Source organism: Gobio gobio (genome assembly GCF_949357685.1).
Source record: "Gobio gobio genome assembly, chromosome: 19".
NCBI lineage: Eukaryota > Metazoa > Chordata > Actinopteri > Cypriniformes > Gobionidae > Gobio > Gobio gobio.
The window spans coordinates 24,225,069-24,252,324 of record NC_137112.1 but is presented as its reverse complement, the minus strand read 5'-3'; the positions used below and the strand labels follow the sequence as shown (position 1 = coordinate 24,252,324).

At 39.0% G+C, this 27,256-nt stretch overlaps 1 protein-coding gene across 1 annotated transcript in view; it reads left to right on the top strand.

Annotated features, from left to right (window-relative positions):
• dnhd1 (dynein heavy chain domain 1) overlaps positions 1-27,008 on the top strand; it is a gene marked incomplete at both ends in the record, with an annotated part of 36,027 nt that extends 9,019 nt beyond the window's left edge. Inside the window, 25 exons of the mRNA XM_079845343.1 lie at positions 3,419-3,510; positions 3,621-3,849; positions 3,961-4,086; positions 4,185-4,276; positions 4,358-7,484; positions 7,897-8,020; positions 8,272-8,458; positions 8,550-8,829; positions 9,588-9,734; positions 9,924-11,202; positions 12,945-13,047; positions 13,254-13,403; positions 13,479-13,670; positions 13,750-14,181; positions 14,280-14,688; positions 14,764-14,874; positions 14,972-15,142; positions 15,686-15,864; positions 15,965-16,972; positions 19,026-19,203; positions 20,392-20,587; positions 20,661-20,752; positions 20,846-20,923; positions 22,498-22,685; positions 26,616-27,008. Of these exons, the coding sequence (XP_079701469.1) occupies positions 3,419-3,510; positions 3,621-3,849; positions 3,961-4,086; positions 4,185-4,276; positions 4,358-7,484; positions 7,897-8,020; positions 8,272-8,458; positions 8,550-8,829; positions 9,588-9,734; positions 9,924-11,202; positions 12,945-13,047; positions 13,254-13,403; positions 13,479-13,670; positions 13,750-14,181; positions 14,280-14,688; positions 14,764-14,874; positions 14,972-15,142; positions 15,686-15,864; positions 15,965-16,972; positions 19,026-19,203; positions 20,392-20,587; positions 20,661-20,752; positions 20,846-20,923; positions 22,498-22,685; positions 26,616-27,008 (9,563 nt within the window). The remainder of the gene's footprint in view (positions 1-3,418; positions 3,511-3,620; positions 3,850-3,960; positions 4,087-4,184; positions 4,277-4,357; positions 7,485-7,896; positions 8,021-8,271; positions 8,459-8,549; positions 8,830-9,587; positions 9,735-9,923; positions 11,203-12,944; positions 13,048-13,253; positions 13,404-13,478; positions 13,671-13,749; positions 14,182-14,279; positions 14,689-14,763; positions 14,875-14,971; positions 15,143-15,685; positions 15,865-15,964; positions 16,973-19,025; positions 19,204-20,391; positions 20,588-20,660; positions 20,753-20,845; positions 20,924-22,497; positions 22,686-26,615) is intronic.
• Positions 27,009-27,256: the final 248 nt, after the last annotated feature.

Genomic DNA, 27,256 nt, shown 5'->3' with positions numbered 1-27,256 from the left:
CAAAGCAGACAGCCACGCCTCTACTACCGCGGGCGTTTTTTTCCCACATTTTTTTATTTATTCGAATATTAATGTTCACCTTCGAAATTCGTTTTTTAAAAACTATTCGAATATATATTCGAATTTAGAATATTCGTTGACAGCCCTAGTCAGCGCTGATCCATAATTTACTAAAGTTACTAACTATCTGACATGAGTGACAGCCCCTCCGACTAGAAATAAACCAATAACCTGAAGTATATGCTAGTAACTTCAACAGTTCACTGAACTGAGACGATGAACTGATGAGAAGTGAACCCAGGTCCATCCGTCTCTCTGGCAGCAGCTCGTGCCTGCTCGTACACCTCGTTAAACCACGCCCCCTCCGCTACAAGATCTGATACTCATTTCAAATGCAAAGATGTCAGCCAATCACAACAGTGGGCGTTTTTACTGAAGTCTCACAGCAGACACACCCCTTGAAACAGGGCATTCAGCCACAGGGCAAACATTAGTATAGAAAAAATGCCTTTTATTTTAAAATTATGACATTTTATGATGTAAAAATCATACTAACAATATAAGTACACATCAGGAAACATTATAAAATAATAGAAAAATGCCATGCCATGAGACCTTTAAATAGTTTTTAATTAGTAGGAACCTGTAATATAGACACCGACCAGGCATAACATTATGACAACTGACTGGTGAAGTGAATAACACCGGTTATCTCTTCATCACGGCACCTGTTAGTGGGTGGGATATATTAGGCAGTAGGTGAACATTTTGTCCTCAAAGTTGATGTGTTAGTAGCAGGAAAAATGGGCAAGCATAAGGTTTTGGGTGAGTTTGACAAGGGCCAAATTGTGATGGCTAGACGACTGGGTCAGAGCATCTGTAAAACTGCAGCTCTTGTGGGGTGTTCCCGGTCTACAATGTTCAGTATGTATCAAAAGTGGTCCAAGGAAAGAACAGTGGTAGACTGGTGACAGGGTCATGGGTGGCCAAGGCTCATTGATGCACATGGGGAGCGAAGGATGTGGATGGCTGTGCGTGGCTTACCTGGGGAACACATGGCACCAGGATGCACTATGAAAATGCAGGCAAAGAAGGCAAGCCAGCGGAGGCAGTGTGATTAGGGGTGTAACAATTCGTTTTAACAACGATTCGATTCGTATCACGATTTGAGGTTGTCGATACGATTCAAGGACGATATTGGGTCATTTAGAACGATACGATCCGAAACGATTCAGTGACTTGAAATCGATTCAGTAACTTTTTAGCCAAAAATTGTGTGACTGAAATAAATATCTGGATACTGCTCAGTGCAGGTGAAGTTTTCTAGATTCCTGTTGTTTCTTGTAAGGGAATCAGGTATCAATTAATTATGGATATAAACAAACAAGTAAACAACAATTAATGGCAAATGCATTCAAATTTTATTTGAATAAAGTGCAACCAACAGTTTAGGTTGAATTAACAGGAAGTTAACCTTTTCTGCTCTCATTTTCAATTTTCAATACATTTTCAATAAAAGCACAGTAAGTGCAACCAACATTTCAACAGTAGGTTAACCTGCTACTTCTGCTTTGGTTTTCCAACATAAAAATATTACAATATTAGTATAAAAAATAAAGTGCAACTAACTACTCTTCAGGTTTAATTAATAGTAGGTTTACCAGCTACTTTTGCTGTTGTTTTACAACATTAAAATAATACAAATACAATATTAATAACAAAAATAAAGTGCAACCAACATTTCTTCAGGTTGAATAAACTGGCTGAACCTGCTACTACTCTCAGTTTAATAAACAAACAATATTTAACAAAGATAAAATGTAACCAACTACTCTTCAATGACTCTACAGATTTCTTTTTCAAAAATATCAACATGATCTGACCGCAGAACACTTCTCTGTGCGTTCACTATATCACCAGCAGTACAAAAACTCGCTCTGCAGGCACACTGGTGCCAGGAATGCACAGGTAACATTTAGCAAGGGTTGAAAGTACAGGTAACACGTTACTAACTTAGCTCTTTCTCCTGGTGGATTGATAATTTATTGCACGTTGGCTTCTCTGCCATCCGCCATGCTATGTTTTGTTTTCTTCTGCTGCTGCTGGTGCGTTGCGATGATGTCACAGATAGGCAGACTTAATCGAGTAACGTTTAATGCCTTTATCATTAAAAGTGCTAAGAAAAAATATCCATATAAAGTCTGACGTGCTTAAATCCAATGCGTTATTTCCTATGATCGATACAATCGATTGATTACCTTTTAAAACGATGTTAGATCGATATATGTCGTCCGGAAGGCCAACTTGCCGAGCACAGATCGATGTAGTTAGATCATAGGAAATTAAATCGATACATCGATGTAGTAGATGAATCGTTACACCCCTAAGTGTGATGCTTTGGGCAATATTCTGCTGGGAATGTTACTTTGACACGTACTACCTACCTAAGCATTGTAGAAGCCCCGATCACACAGAACGCGTTTTTCAGGTTCAAAAACGCGAGGCGCACTGCACTGCACTTTTATTGGTCGACGTTTTTCAATTTAGAAAATAGCAGTGCGCTGTGTTTTTTTATGTTGCTAAGAAACCCCCGAATCAGCTGTCCTGTCAGTCTCATCAAGGTAACAGTCACCACAACGGAAGGCCCGCCTCTCCATTCATTCGATTGGACATAAACGCGATGACGTCGGGGGCTTTTCCGCTCAGAGTTGATTTTTTTTCAACTTCAGCCGCTCAGAGCGCTCCTTCTAAAACGTGAGGCGCAGCAGGCGGTTAAAACACGAGGCACCCGGGGCGCATAAGCAGCGCGCATAACGCTCTCTGCCCATAGAAATCTATTCAAAAAAGGTGCCTCTTGCTGCAAAAACGTGTTATGTGTGATCGGGGCCTGAAGAAGGCAAGCCGGTGGAGGCAGTGTGATGCTTTGGGCAATGTTCTGCTGGGAAACCTTGGGTCCTGCCATCTATGTGGATGTTACTTTGACACGTACTACCTAATGGAAACGGTATTCCCTGGTGGCTGTGGTCTCTTTCTGCTGGATAATGTGCCCTGCCACAAAGCAAAAATGGTTCAGGAATGGTTTGAGGAGCACAACAATGAGTTTGAGGTGTTGACTTGGCCTCCAAATTCCCCAGATCTTAATCCAATCGAGCATCTGTGGGATATGCTGAACAAACAAGTCCAATCCATGGAGGCCCCACCTCGAAACTTACAGGACTTAAAGGATCTGCTTCTAACATCTTGGTGCCAGATACCACAGCACACCTTCAGAGGTCTAGTGGAGTCCATGCCTCGACAGGTCAGGGCTGATTTGGCAGCAAAAAGGGACCAACACAATAGTAGGAAGGTGGTCATAATGTTATGTCTGATCAGTGTATACTGTATTAGGAACCAACCATCAATATAATTGTTTCCGTAGGAGTTGGTCTGCTGTATGACCAGGAATGGAAAGTAACACTGGCTGATCTCATGTCCAAAGAGCTACAGAGGCATCAAAGTAAAATCAACAAGGTTCATTTGCACTTGTTTACAGTTACACTGGTAAACATGTAATGAAGATTTTACATAACTGCTTTTCGATCATTATAAGTTATGGGGTGTGGATGTGCATTGGCTTCCAGGTCTGTCTAGATGCCAACGCTGAAGCAGACATGGAACAGACTTTCAGAGCACTTCAGAGATACTGGGAAGGGGCAGAATTCCATCACACCAGGTTCATTATTACTGTCCAGCAACAGCAGAGTCCACAACTAGGTGATGTAAAGGAGGAAAATAATTTCATTTCCCGTGTCTCACCTCAAAATGCACCAAAGCATCACATTAGTGATGGTGGAACCTTCACCATTATTGGTAAGATATGTAGACTCCCATATATACAGCTAATCTCAACTATTAGTTCTGATCATGCAGTTTCATAATTTTTTTTTTTTTTTTTATCTCTTTCATCACTTTTCCATTCAGGTTTTGAGAAGCTTTTGGCTCAGACTAAGGAAAGTGTTCAGACCTTTTCTGATATGTTGCGTTCTCCACATGTTGCTGAGTTTCAGAAAGAGGTTGAACACTGGCTGCTGCTTTTACAAAAGCTAGGTATATTTGTGAGATCAACATAGGTGTCAATAATTTATATTTGGACAGAGGGTGTTGAGAAATGTTAATTTCTTGTTTTCTTTTGCCTTTAACTACAGATGAATTGCTTAATATATTTGAGCGATATCAGCAGAAATGGATCTTTTTAAGCAGAACATTCAATGAAATGCACTCCCAAAAGTCTGAGTTGGTATGTTTTAATGTAATGCTTAGTTTGTTTAATGCAGTTTTAAGTGAAACAATTTTCCAATCAAACTTTCTTCTGTTGTAGCAAGAGAAGTTTCTCCCGGTGGATAAGGTATTTCGTGAAATCATTGAGATCACAGTTAATGACCCACATGTGTTCAGTTTTGTTCGACTGAGTGAAGCAACAGTGGCCAGTGACAGTTTACAAGGACAGAGTCTACGTGCTGCCTTTATAAATGGACTCACAATAATGGAGGAGATTTCCAGCCACTTACTCTATGTCTTAGAGTCACCACGAAGCCAGTTCCCTAGACTCTACTGTCTCAGTGATGGAGAAGTGATGAAACTTCTCTCTTTACAGCTCCCAGGTCCTTCCTCCCTTTTACCTCTGGTGCAGAAATGCTTCATGGGAGTGAAGCAGCTTGATGTTCAAATTGAAGGTGATGTTTGCAGTGACAATTATTTATCTGCTCTAAGTAATGAACGAATGTGGGTACATGGTGTATATGGAGAATTTGGTGAACATGTTCCCTTCGTCTGTCCTCTTGAGTCAAACCTCAGTCCTGTGGCCTGGCTTAATCTCTTTGAGCAGAAATTATATCAAGCAGTGAAACAGACATTTCTGAAATGCTTAGCTGTCCAGCAAATCTCAAAGGTCGAAAATCTTCCAGGCACCCCAGACCTAATTGGGAATAGCAAGGGGAACATTTCAGAAGTAACTAATGAACCTCCTTCACTTTTGAAACTAATATCTCAGTTTCCTTTGCAATGTATTTTGGTGGCAGAGGAGGTTTTGTGGTGTAGTATGATCCAGAAGGCACATTGCACTACTACTGACATGTGGATGAGGATCAAGTCCCAAAAGGCAGCAAAACTGCACTATTTGTGCCAGCTTATAAAAGAAAACGCTGCAAATTCAAATGAGAGACCATCCCAACGCACTTTGACAGCTCTGCGTGCCTTGGTTATGCTGACCATGAAGCACTCTGGCCAAACCGATGGGCTTGTTGAAGTAAAAGGAGATTTGGAGTCCTCTTTTGAATGGCACAAGCTTATGAAATATTACATTATCCCAAATGCTAATGCAACGACTTCTGATTTACTTCCATCTCAAGAGGATCAGTCTGTCTGTGTTGATATTCTGAGCACGCAATTGCCATATGGCTATGAATACATTGGACCTGAGAACTGGATGATGGTGACTACCCCTTCAACTGAGCAAGCTAACATGAGAATAATTCTTGCCTTATCAAGCTTCAAGTGTGCTTTCATCTGTGGCCCCCACATGTCAGGCAAACAGCATGCCGCTGTGCAATTGGGATATGCATTGGGACGACAAGTGGTCATCTTGAAGTGTTGTTCAAGCACTGGTTCTTCAGTTGTTTCCCAAATGCTTCTAGGTGCTTTTCAAACTGGGGCTTGGCTCGTGCTTGATTCTGTGGATTCGTTGGGACAAGGGACGTTGTCTGAACTAGGACAACATTTGACCGAAATTCATCAACATTTATCAGCAGTTCAAAGACAAGAACAAGAGAAAGAGAAAGGACATGAGTTTTCCTCCACAGTTGGAAAGTGTAGCAGTGGAGAATTCTTCAAAAAGTACAACAGTACAGTGAGTGACGTGGAATGTCACATTGCTGGAAAGAATATTTTGGCCAAGCTAACTTATGGATGCATCACAATCTCAGCTAATGGCTATTCAACTGAGATACCAGAAAATTTGAGAGCTGTAATGAGGCCTGTTGCAATGATGCAGCCACACTACAGAATCATTGCAGAAGTGATGTTGGTGTCATTCGGATTCTCTGAAGCAGCTGCCATAAGTCGCCGCCTGGACTCTCTCTTTAGCCTTGCCAAGAATTCACAATGCCTCCCTGATTTTGTCAGTGGATATCAGACCTCTTGGCTTGTCCTTCTCAAAAATGTGATTGTTGCCTCTGGAACACATTTACATCTCTCTCGTCATTTTGAAGAAACTGACAAAGGTACGATTTTTTGTCGGAATGAAACAGGATCTGCAAATACAAGTCTTGAAACAATGCCAGAGAAGGTCAAGTCTGATGCAATTATGAATGCGTTAGAGGAGCAAGCAGCAATCACAGGAGTTCTGTCAGCCATGCAGTATACTGTTTCAGATCCAAAGATAGCATCACAGTTTTATACCATATTTGAGGAAATCTTTCCAAAAGTGAGGTACATTCCAAGTCTACAACAGTTCATTTCTGAAGGGGAACAAAGTATGCTTAGAAATGCAGTGAAAGATGAGTTGCATCAACAAGGATTTTATGCAGACACAAATATTCTTCACAACGCGTTGATCCTGCATCAAGCTCTGAAACTCTCCAATGTTACAGTGCTTGTTGGACCAGCAGGTAGTGGCAAAACAACTTTGTATCAAGCCCTTGTAAGTGCACTTCAAAAACTTTCCAGGGATCTGGAGGTTGAATCTGCTGGTGATCCTAAAGGAGATCTTAAAGACATCTGTCATCATTTTTCTGTGTCATGTTGGACATCTGTTAGCACAGAGGTCATATTCCCCAATACCTTGTCCAATAAACAGTTTTTTGGTGGTTATTTTGGCATGGACAACTCCTGGTCTGATGGAGCTTTCACTAAAGCATTAAGACACTCAGAGCAGCCATTGCCCATTGACCATTTCAAAAGAAAGAAAACTGTGCAAATCCAGCAAGTGAAATGGATTGTGCTGGATGGTGATCCATTTGGCAGACCTGCTTGGTTGGACTCTTTGACTACTCTTTGCAATCTTGAAAATCCTTATCTTTACCTTCCATCGGGAGAGAAAATTGAGCCATCAAGACTGAAAATACTAGCCGAGGTCACAAACCTTGGTGATTCAACCCCCTCTGTAGTGACACACTCTAGACTGGTATATGTTTCTGGAGAGAACCTGTGGAGATCTGTGTGGAAATGTGAGATGGATGTGCTCTCTAGCGAGCATAATGTGGACAAGATTAGTCTGGAAATGTGGAGTCACCTTGCTGAAGACCTTTTCTCTGACACACTAGTGTTTCTCAAAAACAAAACACTTCCTCCAGTGCTGGCCAGTGATGCATATGAAGGCAAACATTCACCTAGGATAACAGATGGTTTGCAGGAAATAATGTGCTTTATTAAGATTCTTCATGCGCTTTTGGAGCATTCTGGGAAAGGAGAAGACTTGAAATACACTTCAAGGCAAACTGAAACAACAGGTATAATTCCATCTCATCAATTGTACAAATCTCTGCATTTATGGTTGATTCTTCAGTTTTAGGCACTGGGGGTTGATTTTTATTCAAATGAACAGATTTTAACATTATTTTTGTTATATGAAGATCACATTAAAAAGTAAACCTTTTTTTGTGTTGCTTTCGTTAATTTTTAAATTTTTCAACTGTAAAAATCAAATTAATTAAACTAATGAATGTAAGTTAAGTGTTTTTAAGAGACCTCTCCCTATAGAGTGTCCATATAGTTGAAGGAACAACCTTGTAGGTTCAGAGAATATGATTATTAGACCTATTGAAAAGTTGTATTTGCTTAAGACACTGATAATCACATTTGTTTAAATAATTTTTGTCAACAATGCATATAAATGTAGCTTCCACATTCTCTGTTCACTAGATGCACAAATTCTCCAGCCACCATGCCGTGATGCCATGGCTCCTGCTACTCAAAGGGGCTTGCAAGCAAGAAACCTCTTTATTGTAGCTTACATATGGGGATTTGGAGGACGTTTGCACCCTAGGTATACGTGTTATTTATATGTGAATATACTTCTATAGTTCTAGAAGTTATGATATACACTGAAAAAAAGCTAAGGATTTACTTTGAATGTAATCATTTGTGAAATTTTCTTGTACATTTCTAATAAAATGCAAGTAACACTTGAAATAAAGATGACATTTTGGAGACTGAAATAGTATTATCCTGTTCCACACTACAATAATCCTTGTTTTGTAACAGTGTATGTAAAATAATATGCCTTTCTCATTGTAGACACTGGCCACATTTTGATATTTTTGCACGGGAGGCTCTACATAAGAGCCATTGTGAAGTTGAGACTCCACCAGAAGGCACAGTATTTGAGCATTTCTTTGAATTCAGTGAGGAAATGAGAGAGACAACCAATTTCATCAACTGCAGTAGTCGCAAGAGTCCACAGCTCTTTACACCTGTGCCTCAGGTTTGCCTTTTACATATTAACATCAAAATTACATTTTTCCTCATTCAGCATGTGATTTAAATTGTGTCTATATTTCTTGCCCTTGATATAGTACGAAAAACATGCATATCTACTGGATATGCTTCTGGATGTTCAACAGCCAGTACTTCTTGTAGGAGAGTCTGGCTCTGGCAAAACGACGCTGTGCAAGTCTTTGATATCACAAGCAAGACCAAACATGCATTTACCAGCCAGTCCAGGCCTTCACCGTTCTGACTTCTGCAAGGCACTCAAGAAAGTTATAGACCAGGACACTAAACTAAATAACATGAAGGTCTTAAAGCAGCCAGACCTACTTCTGTTCATTGATGACCTTCATGAAGCACCATTTGGTGAGTCTTTAAAAAAGTTACATTGAGTCAGCTGCTGGAGCTGGACCAAAATCATGCATATATATCTTTCATAAATTTGTTTTACTTTAGCTCCTGAAATAACGTTATAATGACTATATAATAATATAACTAATTTTAAATTGAGAGTTATACATTATCTGACAGCTAAATAAATAAGCTTTCCATTGATGAATGGTTTGTTAGGATAGGACAATATTTGGCTGAGATACAACTACTTGAAAATCTGGAATCTGAGGTTGTAAAAAAGTCAAAATATTGAGAAAATCGCCTTTAAGTTATCCAAATTAAGTCCTTAGGAATGCATATTACTACTAATAATAATTTTTAAATATATTTACAGTAGAAAATGTACAAAATATCTTCATGGAACATGATCTTTACTTGATATCCTAATGATTTTGGCAAAAGAAGAATAGATCATTTTGACCCATACAATGTATTGTTGGCTATTGCCGCAAATATACCCATGCGACTTATGACTGGTTTTGTGGTCCAAAAATCATATAATATATTGTATCCTTGAAAATGTTTTGTTCTCAAATCATAATTGGTACTAGTACTTCTCACCTGAGTTTAGTCAGCAGTATGTCTCTGAATTAAAATAAATCGTTATGATGCACATATTCCATCTTCGTTATCATTGACTAAATTAAAACAAAACGAACAAATATTTTTAATTATTTAATTGACAAGGTAAATATTTATGCACTTAAGTTTTCGTCTCTTCTTTAATGCAGATGCTTATGGAAAAACATCAAGGACTCTAGAGACATTGCGTCAATGTATATCTAGAGGTGAAGTGTTGATGTCAGATGGCTCTCACTTCAAGCTGTTTCAATCAAGAGCCATTAATTTTCTAAGCACTTGCAGTGCTCCTAATGCAGGCAACAACATGTCTCCACGGCTCTCTCGACTCTTCACCACATTGTCCCTCCCAAGCATGACTTCTGAAATCCTGTTTTCTGTTCATTCCTCAAAATTGCAACCATGGCTGAAGGAAAAACAACCCATGCAGAGGGTTGCAGATATAGCAAACTGCATCATAACCTCAACTCTTGATGTGTATTTTTCAGTGCGTGAATGTTTTACTGCTGCTTCACACAATTCAAACTTCATCTTTTCTCTGCATGATATTCATAAAGTGTTTCAAGGGATGTACCTCTGGAGCCCAAGGCTTGATGTCCAGCAGGCATCTCTTCTTGGTCATGTAGCTCTTGATCTCAACATTGCCCGTCTGTGGATGCATGAGTGTTTGCGCACTTTTGGTGATCGTCTAGCTTCAGAGGAGGCATGTCAAAAATGTATCTCAATTATTGCTGAAGTTTCTGAGAAGAATTTTGGTAGAAGATTGTCAGCTGCATCCCAAACACCTTCAGCAGATATATCAAGCCCTACAGAGCAATCGTCTGTATCAAACACACATGATGTAAACCAGCAACTGGATTCAACCCCTTCCCAGTTGGAAGAGAATGTGAATCCCTTGCTTGAAATGGCAGAAGTTCAGACAGAGAGGGAAGAGAGCTATGTTGTAGAGAGCAACTCCAGCTTGTATAGCCCAAAAATTGATGAGGATGGATCATCATACAGTAAGGATGAAGTAAAAGATAATGGAAATATTGAGAGTAAACCAGGAAAATCTGAATCTGCAGCTGAAACTCCAAGTTGTTCATTTCAAATTATGTTTTCATCTGGTAACATACACCAAAAAACAGCTGCACATGAAGTATTTCTGCAGCTTCCACAGGAAACCACTTCATCCATCCAGAATGTGGTCTTCAGTCCAGAATTTTGTGAGGCATCAAACAACATTCTTCAGCTTCATAATTTTAAACGCAACTGTGTGTATCAGGAAAGAGATGTAGCTATGTTGATGGACCAACTTGTTCATACTATTAAAAGCAGAGAAGAAAATAGAAAGGAAAAGTCTGATGACAATTATTACAGTCCTACATGGGCTGTACATCACCAGAACATACATCAGCTTGTGCATATCATCCGAGCTTTTCTAATTCCTGGTGGACACGGGGCTCTGTTTGGAGCAACAAAGAAAGCAGGCAGAAAGACCACTGTACGTCTAGCAGCTGCTCTGACAGGATACCAACTAATTGAGGTTCATCCTGGAAATGAGACCAAGTTGTGGGAAATGATGAAAGAGGTTTGGAGCCGAACTGGAGTTGCTGGACATATGGTTTTACTGGTTCACGAGGACACCAGCCAGGCTGTTAAGGATGAACTGCTGGTAATGATGGCGAATGGAATCTTTCCTGGACTGTATTCAGATCAGGAACTGAAGAATGTGAAGCTAAAGATGAAAACATGGATGAAAAACACACATGACCAAGCTCTTGAAATGTAGGGTATAAGTATCAGTTTCATTTCATATTAATTACTTTCAATTTATCATTTAATTATTAATTTGTGTTCATCGTTTTGTATCTGATTATGGAAATCTTTTAGCATTTTCATAGTACATCATAGATTTCTTGTGATTTTTTGCAGCAATTTAAGTCATTAAAAGGAAAGATGCATCAATATAAAAATTCAGAAAGATACTGATAAATTAATAATTATTTTAATGTTATGGCTGATAACCAGTAAATGAATGGTATTAAAGTTATTCTATGCTATTTTGTTTAAATAATAAATTGCAAAAATAAATGAAAACAACTATTTTCAATGCTACAGGTTAATTTAGGCATCACATATTCAGTACATTATAATGTACAATATGAAAAATGTATTCTGAGCTCTGCTAAAAAATCCATTTAACAGTATTTTTGAATTCTTTTTTTCAAAGATTAACTTTAAATTAGTAAATTGCAAAGGTAATCTCAATGTATTATTTGACAACGGCAAAGGTAATCTTAATGTTAAAATAGGGGAAATGTTCAGTATCAGGCGTTACAGATAAATTAATTCTCTAATACTGGCTGATAACTGATATTGTGCAATTGTTCCTAATTCAAAATGTAAAGTTATTGTAATATAATTTCCTTTTTGTGCAGGTATTTCAAAAACAGCCAAAGAAATATACATGTCTTCTTTCTTTATCCTCTCCTCCCGGACAATTGTGAAAGACAAACCGGAAAATCTTCAGATTTGGAGATGCATGTCACCAAGGCTGTGAGTCTTTGCTGTTGTGTAGAAGTCTACCAACCTTGGACCTCTAAGGCTTTAGCTGAAAGTGCCTTGTATCATTTAAAAGCCAGTGAGCAGATACCCGAGACAGATAATACAGGTGAATCTATTGAATATAATCTTATTCCTAATTTTAACAAATGGATAATTTTTGTGATTTTTCCCCCCCATGCTTTAAAAGAGTGTCTTTTTATTGTTGCATTTCTAGTTGCCAAGGATAGCTTAGCTTATAGTATTTCTGAGGCAATGGCAGGAATACATCTAGCAGCTACAAAATATGCTGTCACACTGCTTCATTTTCAACCATTTGGCCCTCGGTCCTACGTAGAGCTGATGGATCGCTTCTTCTTTTTCTGCCGCCACCTCTTTGAGCAAAGCAGAGTTCAGTATAACCGGTGAGAGGACTGCTAGTACAGCTAATGTATTTAAACACACACATTACCGTTCAAAAGTTTGGGGTCAGTTTTCCTTGAGCGATGCTGCATTACATTGATTATAAGACATTTCTAATATTACAAAAAAAAAATCTATTTCAAATATATGCTGTTCTTTAAAAGTTTACATTTATCAAATAAACCTTGAAAAACTGTATCATGGCTTCCACAAAAATATTAACTAATTTCAACTGATAATTCAGCAAAATTAACCAGAATTATTTATAAAGAATCATGTGACACTAAAGACTGGAGTAATGGCTTCTGAAAATTCAGCTTTGCCATCACAGAAATAAATTACACTTTAAAATATATTAAAATAGACATACTAGTTTTTTTTAAAATGTAAGAATATTTCACAATATTACTGTACTTGTATTAAAGAAATGCAGCCTTGATCATAAGAGACTTATTTCAAACCCTTATAAAGCTTTTTAAAAGTAGTGAATGAAATGTTTGAAACCATGTTTTCAAACAAAATGTTTTCTTGTGTTTGTTTCTTGTTTTTTATTTGCTTGTTAGGTTGGCAAAGGTGCTAGCAGATGTGAAGGTTATAACCGAAACAGCTGCACGGGACACTCAGGAAGTTCTGAGCTTTAGGACCAAATGTGAAGAAAAACAGAAGGTACGCATCAGCAGCAATGGTTAAATGGAGGTGCAGTAGGATATAGTTGTAAATTATTTTTAAAAGTAATAAACTTTGTTCAGGCACTGGAAGAAAATGGAGAAGAGGTTGGACCTGAAACCTTTGTGTCAATAGCTCAGATACAAAATAATCCTACTGTCCTTTATTCTCACTATTGTACTGTATGCATTCATGTATCGTTGCAGTGTCTAGACCAGCTGCAGAGATCGGTGGATGTGTCACACAAAATCTGGAAACAAACCCGCCACCAAAGTTTGCAGGAAGAAAAATGGCTTTCCAATCTAGAGAATCAGTCACACCGAGTTCAGCAACAAGTTCAAGATGCCTTTATACAGGTCGGGTTTGATTAGTATGATCACACATTGGACACACTGAAATGGGATTTTTTCACTGTTGCTGGTTGTGTGCAGGTGAGTCCTCTGTACCGAGCAGCTGTGGAGGCACTGCAGGCTTTGAGCCAGTCTGACTTTAATGAGATGCGGCACTACAGGATGCCGCCTGATGGAGTCGTCATGGTCATGGACATTATATGCATGTTATTCAACCGTCCATGTGGCTGGGACAGTAGCAGAAAACTTCTGTTGCAATCCAGCTTCTTTCAGGTAAAAAAGTCCCTTACTGAAGCCTATGAACCAATAATTGTTTTAAGATTTGTATCATTTTCCTCTTGTGCTCCAACAGGAACTGGAATTTTTCGACTGCTCTAAACTAAATGATGAGACGATTCAAAAGTTGGGTCATATAATACAGGCACCAACCTTTCAGCCAAGCTCTGTGCGAGATGTGAGCAAGGCTTGTGAATCTTTGTGTCACTGGGTGAGAGCAGTATACCAGTATGCTTGCGTACAGCGCCACATGGCACCTCAAAAGGCTAAAAAGTGCAATTTAGATGAGCTCATGAATGAGAGTCGAGCGAGGTTGAAGGTTTCGAGACTGCAGGAGGAGTCAGATCGTGAACGACTAGTTGAATTGGAGAGACAGCAGGAGCTTCAGATACGAGACATGGAGATGCTGAAGGCCCAGCTTAGTGGCGCAGAGGCTCAAGAGAGAGAGTCGTGTGCTGCTCTCAAACTGGTTCAACATCACATTAAAGATTGGTCATCAGAAGAAAAGGTAGTTGTCGATGGGTATTTCAACAGAATTTTTCAAGCAATGTGCACATTGTTCAAATAAAACTAAACAAGACATTATTTGACTTTGGTGTATTACAGGAAGCAAAGTTGGCTAAACAACACGTTGCAGGTGATGCCCTGATTTTGGCAGCTGCTGTTACGTACTTGGGTCCGTTCGGGCCTGATGTTCGACAAGAGCTGCTCCAGAAGTGGCACAAACTTTGCCTGACTGGTGAAATGAACATGAAACCGGAGGACCCACGTGCAGCACTTTTTGATGATGCCCCAATCACAACTTGTGACCACTACATGGCCATTCCCATCAGTAAGGCATTTCAAATTGCTTTGAATCGAATACTTGGACTAGATCTGCATCACATCCATGGAGATTCCTCTGATCTGGTCCGAAGTGTTCTTCTCTGGGGGAACAAAGTTGCTTGGGCTCAGCGCTGCCTTCTACTAGCAGATCATCATAAAGATGAGGAACCTCAGACATGGTTTCCTCCTGGTCAGTATGACTGTCTGTCTTTTATATGTCTTACTGCTTTCAGAATCTTTCAGTTATAGTAAAATTTCTTTTTAGGTCACTATACAAGAGGTGAAGAGGGAGGTTATAAAGAGGATAAATGTGGACTTATAGTTTCTGCTGATGATCCAGAGTTACTTGACAAACTAAATCACGGAGCAAAAGAAGGTCAGTCTTCTGCAGTCTTCCTCGCTTTGATCTTCCATTTAATTTTTAAATCTACACTGTGACCGATTTAAGCTCACCCTACTTTCATCCATTGCAGGTCTAAGAGTATTGGTGATGCATATTGAACAAGCAATATCAAACCTACAAATCCTTCAGGAGTTTGTTGCACCAGCAAATTCTCCTGGTCAGAGCCGCCCAGTTAAAACTGCTCATCCTGACTTTCACCTTGTTATGAGCACATCCCTTCCAGTCCGAACTCTGATACATGGTGAGTGATTAAGGATGTGTTGTGTTGATTCTACATGTTACTCATTGTATGATCCTTTTAGAAGTCTCTAAAGCAGGGGTTTTCCAAAAGTTTCCATCCATGGACCCCCAAATACGATGATTGTAGGCATATAAAATAAAGGCATCTATATTATATTATATTAGAATATTATATTATATTATAAAGCAACATATTTAGATGAATTCAGAATTGTTTGTGTAGTGTTTTCACAATAAATATAGTTCAAAAATTAGTTCTACAGAGTATATTGCTTTTTAACCCATAGTTGCAATGTTTTTTTCACAAAATGTATTTCTTACTATTAAATAACTAGTATTCTAAATGAAATGCATAGAAAATAATCTCATTTAAAATGTGCTTCATTGAATCTTAATTGAAAATGTTAAAAAAAAAATTTTTTTTTTTTTTTCTTTTCCATTCATACTTTTACATGGACTCCCAGCACATATTTGGATTTCCATGGAACTAGTTGTAAGCCTCATGCATTTAATTCACTCTTTCTTTCCCCATATTTTCTGCTAGAAATTCACTCTTCTTTCCTGGAGGAGGTTCAAATGATTGATCTTTCTCCAAGCACATCTGAAGTTCGGGACCTTATTTTGACAGATATGATGCAGACTGAGTGTTCAGAACTGTGGACACATCATCACCAAATACAGACAAAAAAGAAGACACTTCAGGATAAACTTTTTCAAAACAAGGTTTGGTGATGAAGAAGTTTAGATCTTTTTTGGAAAGTTAAGCTTTATGAAATATTCTTAACAGCTCATGTCCTAATGTAAATTTTTATTATGATTTCAGCTTTCCTTGATGGAGTATGTCATACATGCATCCACACCTCTTCTACAGGACCCTGAGTTCCTTCCACATGTGTATACATGTCAGAGTGTCTCTCTTAAACTTGAGACGGAAATCAAGGAGCTATCTCAAAAGATAGATCGGCACAAACCCCTGATGGCAGATTTTTATCGAATAGCAGAGCTCACCACATCCCTTTACAACGCTCTGCAGGACGTGGCCCAACTTTCACCATGTTATCTGTTCACTCTTCACGGATTCCTGCTCATGCTTCGGTCAGTTTTAGATCTGGAGAGCCCAGACGTCAGGTTTCACAGAAAGATGGAGCCCAGACCAGCCATATCAGAGATTACTTACAGGATTGTATCTCATGTCTTTTCTCAGTATAAACCCCGCCTATTCCAGAACCATTCTGCTTTATTCAGATTATTGGTATCTGTTGCCGTTATTGTGCACAATGAGGGCTGCCCTGAAGTAGAACGAGTCACTTTCCTCAGAGGATTAAGCAACTGGAAATCTTCAGAGCGTTTTTTATCACCATCCACACAGTCTATCCCCAAGCTGCCAAGCTGGATTCAAACACATTCTCGAGATGTCTATCTATTAGAGACGATTGCACCCTTCAGGGGTCTTGTATCATCTCTGGTAAATTCGTCCAAGCTATGGCGGGAATACCTGCGTTTTCCTTCCTCCACAGTGATTGGACCAGTCCCTTGTCAGTCTCACTCTCATTTGTCCACAATGCAGCGAGCTATTCTCTGGAAGATGCTGTGCCCTCATTGGCTAGCAGCAGTGGAAGAGGACCTTACAGCCTGTGCGCAAGGACATATACAGCATTCATTTGCAGAAGACCCTCCAATGGGCTCTGTGGAAATGATCTCCAACCTTTTGTCCAAGAATGAAGGTCCTGTAGTCGTACGTTTACCAGATAAAAACGAAGAAGTGCCAGTAAGCATGTACCCTCTCCACTTGATTAAACAAGTTGCTCAGTGCCAAGCGGACAACAAAGGGGTAAGTTCTTTTAAATAAAAGTTAAACAAAATAAAATATACATTTTTGATGAAAAACTTAAACAAATATTATAGAATATATTATATAGAAATAAAGTAAGTTTAAGATGAAGTACTAAAATGACAAAAACGAAAATAAAAAAGTCAAGTCCAAAGTGCTGTACAGTACAATAAAACGTTGAGCATATAAAAAGAAAGCAGTACAAGAAAACATGCAGCATACAAAATTTAAACACATTAAACAGAAAACCTTCTACAAAAAAAATCAGAAAACCTTCTACATAAAACCCCTAAACTAATCTTAATCAAAAGCCAGAGAAAACAAATAAGATTTAAGAGCCGTGTTAAAACCACCTAGTGAAGAAGCAGACATCACATTTAAGGGTAGACTGTTCCAAAGTTAGGTGCTACAGTAGAGAAGGCCCGACCACCCTTCGATTTATTTTACAGCGACAACTTGGGACAGTTAAGAGAAGCTGATTACAAAAAAAAAAAAAAAAAAGCTAAAATGGGAGAAATGTGATCCCTCTTTTTTGTGCCGGTAAGAAGTCTCGCTGCAACATTCTGGACAATTTTGCGATTTGAGGCAGGCCACAGTGTAGGGAATTAGAGTAGTTCAGGCGTGATGTTATGAGAGTGTGGATTACAGTTTCCAAATCTTTCGAGGGCAGAAACTGTTCTCAACCAATCTCAGATGAAAGAAACTGCCCTTTACCACTGAACTGATTTGTTTTTATAAAATTTTGTGTTGAATCGAAAGTAACCCCAAGACTTCGCACATGAGGTTGAACACTGGTGGAAAGAGAACCTAAATTAAACACAGATGGAAACCTGTAGGGGTCTAACATCTGAATTTCGCTTTTGCTTTTGTTTATTTCCAAACAAAAGCAAAAGCCATACAACATTTGATCAAAGCGCGGCCAAAGGATAACTACTATCAGTTTTAGCTGGTAGATAAAATTAGGTATCGTCATCATAGCAGTGGAAGTAGATCTTATATTTCTTAAAGATGGCACCCATGGGGAGCATATAAAGTGAAAAAAAAGAGGGCCTAAAATGGACCCTTGGGGCACACCGCATTATAGGGGAACCAACGAAGAAGAACACTTCTCACTGCTCACTGAGAAGGTTTTGTAACCTAAGTATCAATAATTATAAAACTTATTTTAAATCTATGCATCCCTAAAAATAACACCGGTTAGTAGAAACTACCATGGATGGTGTAGTGGTTTAGGCTCATGGCTGATAGCCACAAGGTTGCTGGTTTGATTCCTTCAAGGAGCCACCATTGTGTCTTTGAGCAAGGCACTTACTCCAGGGGGATTGTCAATGCAATAAGGTCATGGCACTGTTCTATGGATGTTGTGGAAACAAATTTCCCTGGCCTAGTCATGTGGAAATAAATTAAATCTATTTTTAAAAGTCAGAGCTTTGGCCTTGTGTTTGGCACATGTGCTCTGTGCTGCTCAATCCAACTTGTGACATTTCCCCTCCTCTCCTCATCAGTTTCTGACCTTTCTCCCTCCCTGTCCATTTGTACCGTTGATCCAAACTGTTCTCATTGCTTAACCATTACATTCCGTGCCGATCTTTGGAATATAATACAAATGCATTGCCTTTTAACGCAAGATTTTACAGACGTATGAGATGTAAATGGCGACCGCATTATGGACGATGAGCAGTTTTAATTTTATTATTAACTTGTGTTTATTTCGCTCAAAGTGTGCTTGGCCAGTTAAAGAGAAACTGGCAGCCAGGCAACAGACAAGTGGCTAATCCTGAGTGGAGACATCACTACGGTTAGCCAACCGTGCTGGGAATTATGGTCCGGGTTTGTAATCATGCCATGCCAAACCATGCTTAAGTAGAAATATGCTGTTCTTAGAACCATTGATGGGGAAAAGTGACTCATGAAAACTGGTCTGACAGTTAAAAAATTTTTTAAAGTATGTTATCATGGCCATGCATGCTATTTTACAAGGGGTGATCATTATTTTATAATGAATATAACCATGCCTTTAAATTATGTATCAGCCTGTCATTATTGTCAACAGGTGAAGCTGAGTGTTATTTCTTTTGGATCTGGTTGCCATCGAGATGCTGTTCTTTTGGCACTGGACAGTGCTGTCCAAAATGGCCACTGGTTAGTCCTGAACAACTGTCATCTGCTGGACTGCTGGGATGTCAGAGTTGTGAACAAGCTAACACAAGTAGTGTCCTGCACTACAAAAGGTGACTCTAATAACCATACAAACTATACCTAGAAGACTTCATTATCTCATTCTAAATCACCTGGGCATTTGACAGATTTGGAGACAGATGGTGGGCTTCTTCTAAGCGGTGGAAGTGCAGGAAGACTTGTGCATCCCCAGTTTAGACTGTGGCTCATAACTAAAGGTGACAGACTTCACTCAGTCCCAGGTAGGCATTATTACACATCATAATTAGTGAAATATCTGCACCATGGTGTAATGAAAAAGTCTAGATAAAATAAAACTAACCATATTTATTTTCTTAATGCATATTCCTAGTCTTAGCGTGAATGATTCATGAGTAAACATTATTAAAAAATATATACAAATAATATAATTGGTCTTCACAATCTTTCTTCATGAAATTATTTTCCTTTTCAATTGATGTCACTTAGGCCACAAGGGTGTGGAAAATAATAACCAATTGCCAAATATATTTTCAGTCCTGTTTAGGCTGTTGTTGTAGGTAACGTAGCCCTTCTAAAATATTTTTATAAGCTAATGCAGTAATTGAATGCCATTTTTATTTCAATATGTTACAACTCAAAAGTGACTACATTTTATCTGTATCGATCTCAATTTAATTTCTTGGGTTTTGTTTGTTTGGAAAAACTATAGAAGAAAATATTGCCTGACTGTAAATGAGACCATTGCAATGGAAAATGACTGTAGAAAGTGTAATGCCTCTTGCAGTTCAAACCGCTTACGCTACGTCCAACGTCATCGTTGCACCAGTTACACTTTTTCCGTAAATGGTATACAAAAGGCGGTCCGCCGGAAGCTTATACACCTAGGATTCATTTTTGGGTGAACCATCCCTTTAAGCAGCACAGCTGTTTTCAACATTGATAATAATAATAATAAGAAGAAGAAAGCAGCAAATCAGCATATTAGAATGATTTATGAAGGATCATGTGACACTAAAGACTGGATTAATGATGCTGAAAATTCAGCTTTGCATCATAGGAATAAATAGCATTTTAAAATATAATAAAATCAATTTTCTTTACAATTTTTTTTCTTTTTAATTGTAAAATTTAGCAATATTACTTTTTACTGTGTGAGCATAAGTGACTTCTTTTAAGAGAAAGTAAATCAGTTGACTGCAGTTCTGGAGTCTACAGAATACAAATGCTCTCTGATGTACATAATCTGTTTTCTGATACAGCTGCTGTTAGGATTAGAGCCCTGCATGTGGTGTGTGATTCCTCCTGGGACCTGAAGGATGAATTGTGGTCCTCAGTAAAACAGACACTCCTCTCCTCTCCTGAAGACACTGTGCACATTCAGTGTGCCATCCTGCACTCTGTCCTGCTGCAGAGACAAACATTCAAACACCTGGGTCAAGGACAGCTTTATCTTTGGTGAGGCTTTGAACATACATCACTTCACCATACGTTATAAAACATTCTAACTCAATCTTTCTTCCATTCATAGGACTCAGGAAGATCTACTTGCTCTGATTGATGCACATCACCGCATAACCAAACACTGCAGTGACCCCACTGAAGCATTAGAGTACATAGCAGGTACTGCTGGGACATGAAATGCTTTAAAATAATTTTCTTGGTTCAATACAAATTCTGTGTTGGTTGATGTTGGTTGATCTGTTCTCTCAACAGGTCACCTGGTTTATGGGAGCCACGTGCCAGACCATGCTGATTTAGCAGCTGTGCAGAGTGTGGTTAAGGCGTGTCTAAGTCAGCCGTCGACATCATGTGTGGGGTGGGGCCAACACATTCTTTCAGATATCATTAACTTGACAGGAAGATTTGGTATGCAAACACACACTATCACCTATATTTCCTTAAACTATATAGCAGTGGTTCTCAGCCAGGGGGCCTGAGACTAGTCTCACGTAGCCAGACCTTCAGACTAACAGCAGAAGGTCTGGATTCTATCCCTCTGGACTCTACCGCTCAAGAGGACGCTTGACTGACGTACTAACACAACCAATCACAATTCGTTTTATTCCGTGTTTAGAAGCGTGAAAATGTAAAGTCGAGCATCTATAAATTGTTCATCCAAGAAAGCTGTGTAAGTTTACTGCAACAATGGAGTTGCGAACTTCACATACTTTTGAAATCCAGTGTTTATTTGATCCGGGTAAACACGACAGCGTTCTTCTTCCACGATGGAGTTTGGCATCACGGCATTTGTTTCCCGGCGGACCGTTAAACAAAGCAACACACTCGTCTCGCGGAGATTCTGTAGAATTCAACAAATCAGATGATGACTTCGAAACTCTGAAGTGTTTCCAGATAAGTGTGCCATATGCATCATACGTTCAGCCAACGGTGCAACTGGTGCAACCGCATTGGGCCCCTAACTCTAAGTTTTATGGTCATATTTAACGGTCATATTCTATCAGATATTCTAGATCTGGAAAAGTCATGTAAATTAATAAATCTTAAATCTAAAACGTTTTTTATAAAGAATATATATTTTTCTCGTAAATTGTTAAAAATATATATATTTTTAAATCCTTATCCTTGATTCTTGTCCAGTAAATTACAGACAGCTGAAAAAGTCATGTAAATTCATTGGTTAAAAAACTGGTTAACCTTTATTGGTTAATACTAAACAAATTTTAATTCTAAAATGTAATTATTTTAATTATACTATATAATTAAACTATTTTATATTATAATTGTATTATTTTAATTATACTTATTTTAGTTACTTAAAAAAGTCTTTGAATATTGTTGTGGATACTTGTGAGGCCTTGGAGTAAAAAAAAAAGTTAAAAACCACTGCTATATGGTACTTTTTTAAATTAAACATTTAATTGGTTCTTATATGCTTCACTTAATTAGCACACACTAATTTTTTTTTGCAGAAAGTGGGGGCCTATTGAAAGACTTGAGACATCAAATTCAGTGTATCCCTAGCAGTACGGACCCATTAATTCTGGGTTTTAGTCCAAGTATGGCAGGCGAACTGGTGAAGCTAAAAAGTCATACCCTCAACATTTTACTGCATCAGTCACAGAACATTTATTCTGATGTCAGAGGAGACACCAGTCTTCCAATGCAACCTCAAGAACTTCCAGACTATAGAACAGCTTGGGAAAGGTTGCTAACTTTACAAGACAAGCTGAGGAAAATGGACATTGGCATCGGAATGGAATCTGCTTCTCTTGGTCCGTTGCGTTGTTTCTTCCAGGCAGAGTGGGAGCGTCTGGATTCACTGGTTTCTTCCCTCCTTTTAAACAATTTTCAGCCAGTTAAATATAACATGACAAGCTCCACTGCTGCATATCTAACATCATCAGCTCTCTCATGTCTGGAGACTCGAGCAGACCTGCTCAGGTCATACCTGTGGGAGGAGTCATCCAGTATTGCACCTCATGTTTATCGACTGGCTGCCTTCTTCAGTCCCAGAGGCTTTCTGGCAGCGCTGATCAGAGATGCAGCCCACATCCAAAAGAAGGATATCAGTCTTTACTGTTTGCATTTCAAGGTAAATCTCATCTTTTTAAACACAAGCTGGAAAAATCTGCCAGATAAATTCCACAAATAGGGTACAAAATATGAATATGAAACTCTTTACAAAGTGTCTTTATTTATTTGTAAACAGTAAACAGAGGTGCTTAACCTAGAGTTTGAAATGTTGATTGTTTTAAATGTTTATTTATTCATTCCTTTTTATGAGGTTGGCATTTTTTGCAACCCTGTTACTCTGATTTGTGATTTTCAAAATGAAATAGCAAAATGTATCAAATTAAAATATTAATAATGAAAAAATGCCAGAATGGATAACATGGTTAAAAGATGCAAATGTATCATAAATGAAATTGTCACTCAGCTAGTTTCAAATAAATTGATTTGTAATTATTGATACTTATATTTCCCATTAATTTAAGAACAATATTTGTTTTTATCATTTTTCCTCACAGTAAATTTAGTAACAGGGTTGTTACTAAAGTAACTGATGACTTTGACGAATGCTGTCAACACCTAAATTTGTTTAAAAAATGGAATAAAATATTATGGAAAGTGGTAAAATACAGACATTGAATTTGTTTAAAACTAGCTACTTTTTATGCTAGGTTAATTTCATGTTATTTAATAGTTTATCAAACATGTACTGTACACTCACCAGCCAATTTGCTAGTACAACTTGCAAGTATCAGGCTGGACCCCCTTTTTTCCTTCAGGGGCCAGTTGCATAAACTAAGCCATTATGTTAAGACAGTGTCTTAAGATCTAGTATGAGCCACTAGCAGTTAGGCAAGTGGCATTCAGTCTTACTTTTCGTATCAAATTAGGCCAGTCTATGTATTTATGTAACTGATTTGAAAAAAATATGAACAGTCTTAAAGAAAAAAATGTATGTCTAACTTGTAAGAATAGTCTTAACGGTTTATGCAACCGGCCCCAGAACTGACTTCATGGCATAGCTTCAACATTCCTCAGAGATTTTGGTCCATTTTGTCATGATGGCATCAAGCAGTTGCTGCCAGCTCTACATCCATGATGTGAATCTCCTGTTCCACCACAAACACATTGTGGACATAAAGGGCTGGACATGTTCATCTGGCATCAGATATGCTGTGGCGTTTAAACAATGCTCAATTGGTATTAAGGGGCCAAAAGTGTGCCAAGAAAATATCCCCCACACCATTACACCACCACCACCAGCCTGAACCATTGATACAAGGCAGGATGGATCCATGCTTTCATGTTGTTTACGCCAAATTCCGACCCTGTCATTGGAATTACAGCAGAAATCGAGACTCATCAGACCAGGCAACGTTTTTCCAATCTTCTATTGTCCAACTTTGATGAGCCTGTGGGATTGTAGCCTCAGTTTCCTGTTCTTAGCTGACAGGAGTGGGACCTGGTGTGTCATCTGCTTCAAGGTTCAGCATGTTAGGTGTTCAGAGATGCTCTTCTGTAGACTTCAGTTGTAACGATTGGTTATTTGAGTTACTGTTGCTTTTCTATCAGCTTAAACCATTCGCGTCACCTCTGGCGTCAACAAGGCATTTTCACCCACAGAACTGCCGCTAACTTGATATTTTTTCTTTTCGGACCATTCTCTGTAAACCCTAGAGATGGTTGAGTGTGAAAATACCAATAGATCAGCAGTTTCTGAAATACTCAAACAACTATACCATGTTCAAGTTACTCACTGCTTTTTACGTGCTATCTGAATTATCGTAAATGTGACTTTACTTGTGAAAAATTGGACATGGACACCCTCAAGTCGTATTTACCACTGGGAAGCACACTGGGAAGTTCCCGAGTTGGGTGAGCCATTAACTTTAAACATGGCTGAAGGGAGAACGATTGCTGCTGTGACTAGTTTGCCTTTAATTAGATTTTTCCGCAACATTGCCTAGTCTTAACTTGTTGTTAAAGTAGTGCATATTTACATACACCGATCAGGCATAACATCGAGGCATGGGCTCCAAGGCTGTGGCTGTGGTATCTGGCACCAAGATGTTAGCAGCAGATCATTTAAGTCCTGTAAGTTGCGAGGTGGGGCCACCATGGATTGAACTTGTTTGTTCAGCACATCCCACAGATGATCGATTGGATTGAGATTTGGGGAATTTGGAGGCCAAGTCAACACCTCAAACTCGTTGATGTGCTCCTCAAACCATTCCTGGACCATTTTTTCTTTGTGGCAGGACACCTTATTGTGCTGAAAGAGGTCAACAGCCACCAGGGAATACTGTTTCCATGAAAGGGTGTACATGGTCTGCAACAATGATTAGGTAGGTGGTACGTGTCAAAGTAATATCCACATGGATGGCAGGACCCAAGGTTTCCCAGCAGAACATTGCCCAAAGCATCACACTGCCTCCACCAGCTTGCCTTGTTCCCATATAGTGCATCATGGTGCCATGTGTTCCACAAGTAAGCAACACACAAGCACACGGCCATCCACGTGATGTAAAAGAAAACGTGATTCATCAGACCAGGCCACCTTCTTCCATTGCTCCGTGGTCCAGTTCTGATGCTCACTTGCCCACTGTTGGGGCAGGGGTCAGCATGGGCACCCTGACTGGTTTGTGGCTATGCAGCCCCATACGCAACAAACTGCGATGCACTGTGTATTCTGGCACCTTTCTATCAGAACCTGCATTAACTTCTTGAGCAATTTGAGCTACAGTAGCTCGTCTGTTTGATCGGACCACATGGGCCAGCCTTCGCTCCCTACATGCATCAGTGAGCTTTGGCCACCCATGAGTCCGGAACACTCCACAAGAGCTGCAGTTTTGGATATGCTCTGACCCAGTCATCTAGCCATCACGTCAGTGTTATTCACTTCAGAATAGGTCATAAAGTTATGCCTGATTGGTGTATATGAATAATAATTTCAAGCATATTGTGTTTTATACACAGCAAAAATAGCATGTATTTGACTGAAATTCCAGAATCAAAATATCTAGTATTTAAATAGCATGTAATGTTTATATGGTTGTCAATGAATGGGATGCTAAATAGAATTTTGGCTTGAATAAGATTTTCCCAATAAATAGGCAAGAATAAACCTGGTGTTCGCACCGAGCTCATAATCACAACTTGAACTTCAGAAGTGGGAAGTAGGAAATTTCGATTACATGTGAAGGCAACTTAAATCACCTTTCTTCCCCATTCTGGTGCTCATTTTGAACTTGAGCAGATTGTCTTGACTATGGCTGCATCCAAAAACTTAGACCGTTGACTTATTGCCTCGCTGCCTTATAGACAATGACTCTGCAGGCGGCACTTGCACATGAAGGCACCTCACAAAACTGACTTCTGAGGCAGCGTAACAGTTCTACAATGATCTATGGCAAAAAAAGAGCAAGCTTTGGTGAGAACTAAACAAATGTTTAATTACTACAGTAGTAATTTCTCGCTAGAAATAACATCAGAAGTGGAAAACATTGGTCAAAAGCATACATTTACACACAAACTGACCAGCAACCGCAACTTTCAGATGCCACCTTTCTTTTTCTAGCTCGACTGGTACAGAATCGAACACACAGGATTGTGGGATATCAAAGGTAGTAAAGGATACATCTATGATGCCTTCAAAATCGTTCAGAAAAAGGTCTCTCAGGAGACAGGAAGTGAAGCTAACATTGGATTTCGGACATAAATTGGAATGCATCCTACATGGGCAGCATTTTTAGCATTATCAGATACAGCCTATGTCTCGATGTCTAAATGCATTGGGTTGCTGCCATATGATTGGCTGATTAGATATTGGGTTTGATAACAGGTGTACCTAATAAAGTGGCTGGCGAGTGTAGTTCTTTCACAAAAAAAACAAGCAAAAAAAAACATGGAACATTGCCTCCTAATCCTCAAAAATAAAGGACACCAAAGTATACTGTATTCATGGAAAGTGCCATATGATTTACCTAGCTTGTTTCTCCTTTTTTTCACACAGGTGCTACATGATACAGTGTCACCATCCTCACCACCCCCAAGTGCTATATGTCTGTCTGGACTGGAGCTGCACGGGGCGCAGTGGGATCCAGGTTCTGGAGTTCTTAAAGACACTCAGTCCCCTGAACCTTCACCTTTCCCACCCCTCTGGGTCCGTGTTGTAGAGAGCAGCAAAGGTGACGGGATCTGTTCTTCTAAAAGCTCACACTGTAATTCCTCGTCCCTGTACTACTGCCCACTGTATGTAGACAGACAAACTGCAGATGAAGGTCAGGGTCTCTCTGATGACAATATTATCACACATGTTCCACTTGCAACAAGGTTAGATCCAATGCTCTGCACAATGAGACGCGTTAGGTTAACCAGTAGGCTACTTTCTTACAATAAACCCTGAGGAATTGGCTTCTATAAAAAAGTCAAATTACATATTATAACGTTAGAGCAAAATTTTATTTTACAGATGGAGAAAGATATTTAACAATCTTTTAGAGAAGAAGTGGAAATATCTAGCAGAAATATTGTTCATAATATACATTTTTGTATTTTTGTAGTTGTTGTGGTATTTACTTTTTCTGTATTTTTGTGTGTGCGTTAACCACTAAACCACATTAACCACAAAATAAAGCAAGAAATTAACAATAT